At 43.6% G+C, this 4,744-nt stretch overlaps 1 protein-coding gene across 1 annotated transcript; it reads left to right on the top strand.

The window, feature by feature from the left end:
• The first annotated feature begins 603 nt into the window (after positions 1–603).
• LOC125520271 (binding partner of ACD11 1-like) lies at positions 604–4,497 on the top strand. The gene is made up of 5 exons (XM_048685152.1): positions 604–877; positions 2,305–2,408; positions 2,519–2,594; positions 3,009–3,089; positions 3,665–4,497. Exons 1-5 carry the CDS (start codon positions 833–835, stop codon positions 4,157–4,159), a joined length of 801 nt encoding a protein of 266 aa, XP_048541109.1. The 5' UTR covers positions 604–832; the 3' UTR covers positions 4,160–4,497.
• Positions 4,498–4,744: the final 247 nt, after the last annotated feature.

The following is a 4,744-nucleotide window of genomic DNA, read 5'->3' as shown; positions in this document are numbered from 1 at the left end:
TATTATAATTTTTTTCTCTAGGTGGATCGTTTAAGTTGTAGGAATAAATCCCATATGATTTTTGTCATTGACGTTTCTTTTGTTCTATATCCTTAAAGAAAAAAAGAAACCATATTTATGTAGAAAGGCTGAAATTTAAAAACCATTGATTGAAACCCGTTTGAAATAATCATTTGTTTTTTCCTCATACAAGCAAACAAACTTTCATAAATGTCTTCAACAACCATGCATTGGACGAGCACCAATTTATATGACACCACGAGCCGACTTGTGTTCTCCGCATTTTCCAAAGTCACCGAAATTTCAACATCTCTCAGAAACCACCTGATACCAAAAGATGAAAAGAAAACCATGCAATCGTCGCTTCATCTTGAGAATAGGAGACGTCGGGAAGAAAACACTCAGTACGACTCGGAAGCCCCGCTTAGCATGAAGCGAAGGCATAGTGTCATGCCCCATGATTTCTCGACACGGATGAAAATGGCGGGGGGGTCATATTCTCTCAACGCCTGCCGTCTTTCTTCGGAATGCGCTTTCTGTACATGCTTCTTGCAAAAAAGAACTGATTTATTCCCCCTGAGAGGAAAAAAGGAAAAAAGAAATATGTGCGGGAGCCCAATATGTTTTCCTTTTGAAGGTGTTTTTTGCTTCTTGCAATTGCTTTCCTTAACTCCGAAGTCGCTCACACCACCCCCCTCGAAGAGTCCTCTCCCACTACTACTAGTAGTCGTCTTCCTCCCTTCCACGCTTGCACATCAGCGCTAATCCAATCCATCCATCCCCTAATCACCACCGCCGCCGGCCTAATCCCCTTTCCTCTGCTACGCGCGCGATGGCGGCGGCGACGGCTCCGGTGGAGGTGCCTGTGGCGGCGCCGGTGAGTGCCCTCTGCCCCGCTCCCCCTCTCCCCTCTCGCTGTCTAGAATCTTCTTCTCGGTCGCTGCTGGCGCTGGATCTGGCCGCGCCAGGGCGGGCGACCCCCGTGATTTCGCCGGCGCCCGTGCCCCTTCCGCGAGCTCCGCAGGTTAGGGTTAGGGTTTGGCGAATCCGTGCTTAGCAGGGTCGTCGGAGCTGGAAGGAGCCGCGCGCCGCCTTGGTTCGGGTCGGAGCGCGAGATTCGTGGCCGGCTGATTAAGCTAGCGCTCGCCGGTTCCGTGGGGCTGGCGAAGAGGATTTTTTTTTTCAAAAGTTTGAATACTGTTTCATGTCTGTGATTTGTAGTACTAGCTGATTAGCTGGGTTTGTGCCACTAGCTGATGCTGTGAATCTGCGAGTTGTTTATTGTGATGAGAAACTCCCGGATATCGATTCAGGTTGGAGCTCGAGATCGATTGCAGCCAGTTTGTTAAGTTAGTATGCGCCGATTCAGTGGGCTAGGATAAGATGATTGCTCGAAACATGTTGACCTGTACTAGCTGATTATCTGTGGCTTGTGCTTGCTGATTATCTGTGACTTCTGCTAGCTGATTATCTGTGGTTTGTGCTAACTGATTATCTGTGCCTTGTGCTTGCTGATTATCTGTGACTTTTGCTAGCTGATTATCTATGGCTTGTGCTAGCTGATTATCTGTGACTTCTGCTAGCTGATTATCTGTGGTTTGCGCTAACTGATTATCCGTGGCTTGTGCTAGCTGATTATCTGTGACTTGTGCTAGCTGATGTTTTTAACCTGTGAATTGTTTGTTGTAATAACCAACTCTGTGATATCAAGTTCAGTCTGTCGGTGACGCAGATCCTTGCTTGGGTGATGCGCGTGATTGAAGCCTGCTTACGTGTGCTCTCTAAGTTGAGCGAAATCCTTGTTTGTGTTGGGAGTTCAGAACACCTTGTGCTTATCTCACTAGCTTGTTCTTTGGGTTATATGAGATGACCTGCAACTCGATTAACAAATGCTGATGTTTATATGTGATTTAGGGTGAAGTAGCAAGCATATATGCGTTAAGTTATAACCATTTGTAAAGTTCTTACCGTAGCAAGCATATTTGAGTTGGGAAAAACAATCGGATGATTGTTGTCGAGTTTGGTTTAGAAGATCAAGCTGATTGAGGTGGCTCACTGTGCTTTTTAAGTTTGCAAGAGTGCTTAAGAAAAATGGATTGATTTGTGTTTATATGAGGAAGCATGAGCTTAAGTAGTTTGATTCAGTACATCAACTAAAGCCCCACTTGCATGATAACTCAACTGTTAAAAGCCTTTGCTTGACCATGGATTTCCTTATGCAGTGTGCTATTTGGCTGTATTTTTGCTTCCTTGTTTGTTCCCCTTTGTAGTTGTTCTGTAATTGATAATGTTTGGTCATGACAGGTGAGGACTGTGAAGGTCACAAATGTTTCCCTGAGTGCAACTGAGCAAGACATTAAGGAGTTCTTTTCTTTTTCAGGAGACATTGAACATGTGGATATGAAAAGGTTTGTAAGTTTGTAATATTTGCACAACAGGATCATATACTTCTATTACTTTTCTGAATAGTATTTTTACTTGCATTATCAGATTTTGATTGCTCTGTTTTTTTTCTCAGTGGTGATGAGTGGTCTCAAGTTGCATATGTTACTTTTAAAGATGCCCAAGGAGCAGAGACTGCGCTTCTTCTTTCGGTGGGTAATTCAAGGCCTTTGTAGGATTCGGTTCAGCTGCTACAATCTTCTCTCCAATTGTTCACTATTTCTTTAATCATTGTCCCTCAACAGAACTCTGCCATATTCCATTGCCACATTTAGATGTGAAATGTTCATGTGAGATGTTTCAGACGCCATACCTTATTTTTACATGCTTTTCATCTCAACAGAAGTAGTATCTAAACCTTGCAAATATATAATTCTTCAATTGCTCTTCAATCCAGTTAATGGTCAATCGCCTTGCAATTCTTACTCAATAAATTTTCTGAAATAGAAAGCAATTGTGGCAGTTTAAGCACAGTTCTCATTTTCATAGGATCGACATCTATGGAATATTGTCTTGTTCTCTTATGAAAAGAATTTCTGAGCAGATATTTTATCTCATTGTAACAGGGCGCAACAATAGTTGACCTTTCTGTTATCATTGCACCTGCTCCAGAGTATCAACCGCCCCCTACTGCCTCTGCTCCACTGGTATGTGATGTCTCAGTTTACCATGTTGGCCCACATATGATAATTCTGTATGTATGTAGGTCAGTTCTGTTTTTCTTTAATTCACTGAAACCGTACTGATTTTGTTGGACATCATACACTTTATGCATATTCCTCTTTCTTTACCATAAATGAGATCAAAGTTGCAATGAAGTTTCATGCTTAGTTGTAGTTAACAAATGACCATCAGAAACCCGTGACATATTTCACAAGGTTCCATCTGCCGGGCCTCTTCTTGATTTATTTATCTGGAAGGCATACTCAGTACCCATTAATGTCTTGCATCCTATTAGTGCTAAACCAGAATGCAATGGAGCTCTGGTGTCCTGCTTTTATATTAGACTTAAGATCTTTTATGCCTAGTATTATGCTCAACTGTATGTATTTATCTCTTTGGCTTTCAGATGTTCCAAATTTTCAAGTTGTGCAGTGTGAACTAGTGCTGGTGTTCATGCTCCAGACCTAGATTTATGTTACTGGCAACCTTAGTTCAGTATTAACATGGAAAATACAATTGAAGTGTTGTTGTAATATCGAATATTGTCTTGTGTTTTCAGATGAGTGGAACCAGAGTACCAGTGGGTGGTGACAATGTGGTCCACAAGGCTGAGGATGTTGTCAGCACTATGCTTGCCAGGGGTTTCACCCTGGGCAAAGACGCTGTCGGCAAAGCGAAATCTTTTGATGAGAGGCATGGCTTCACATCCACTGCCACTGCCAAGGTGGCCTCCATCGACAAGAAGATAGGGCTCAGCGAGAAGTTCACCATGGGCACTACAGTGGTAAACGAGAAGGTCAAGGAGATGGACCAGAAGTTCCAGGTCTCCGACAAGACCAAGTCGGCGCTGGCTGCGGCCGAACAGACCGTGAGCAATGCCGGGTCTGCCATCATGAAGAACAGGTACGTCTTCACGAGCGCGTCGTGGGTCACCAGCGTGTTTGGCAAGGTTGCCAAGGCCGCCACCGACGTCAGCACGATGACAAAGGAGAAGATGTCGGCCGAGGACCAGCAAAAGGGCTCCGGGGGCAGCTCGTACACGCCCATCCGCTGATCCTCACCCCTCGTGCCTCTATGTGCCTTGCCATGTTGTATTATTTATTGGTGGACCAGAAGACAACATTAGATATATAGAACACATCAGATCACCCCTTCCATATGTGAACTTTTGCAACCCAGGATTATTTTCTCTCTTTGTAGAAGAACAGGAAATTTACTTTGGGGTTTTACATGTTACAGAACTGTTCAAGGTAGAATTGGAATGAACCTTTTACTTGGTTATTAAGTTGTGGAAGGGTGCTGTAATAATATTGCTAGTGTTGTTGTGTTGATCACAGCAGTACAGAAATGCCCATGTGCTCCATGTGGCTGTATTGAATTGCTTGCACGAAAGCTTCTGTCGCATGGTTGTTGCATCTATCAAATGGTGATGTAATAGTGCTACTATTTAAGCATGAGAGTAGAGATGGAACCGGATCATGGCTCGCAACAAAGCCCTTCTGTTTATCTGAGGGCGTGCAAGGTGTAAAGTTTCATCATGCAAGCTGTAAGGTTTCGTTGTTTATAGGTTCATACTAGCATATACCACACAAGTGATCCACGCAAGGTTTGCACTTAGTTTGAACAGCCTTTGATATGC

This window comes from Triticum urartu, chromosome 7 (genome assembly GCF_003073215.2).
Source record: "Triticum urartu cultivar G1812 chromosome 7, Tu2.1, whole genome shotgun sequence".
Taxonomy (NCBI): Eukaryota; Viridiplantae; Streptophyta; class Magnoliopsida; order Poales; family Poaceae; genus Triticum; species Triticum urartu.
This window is presented reverse-complemented; position numbering and strand designations above follow the sequence as displayed.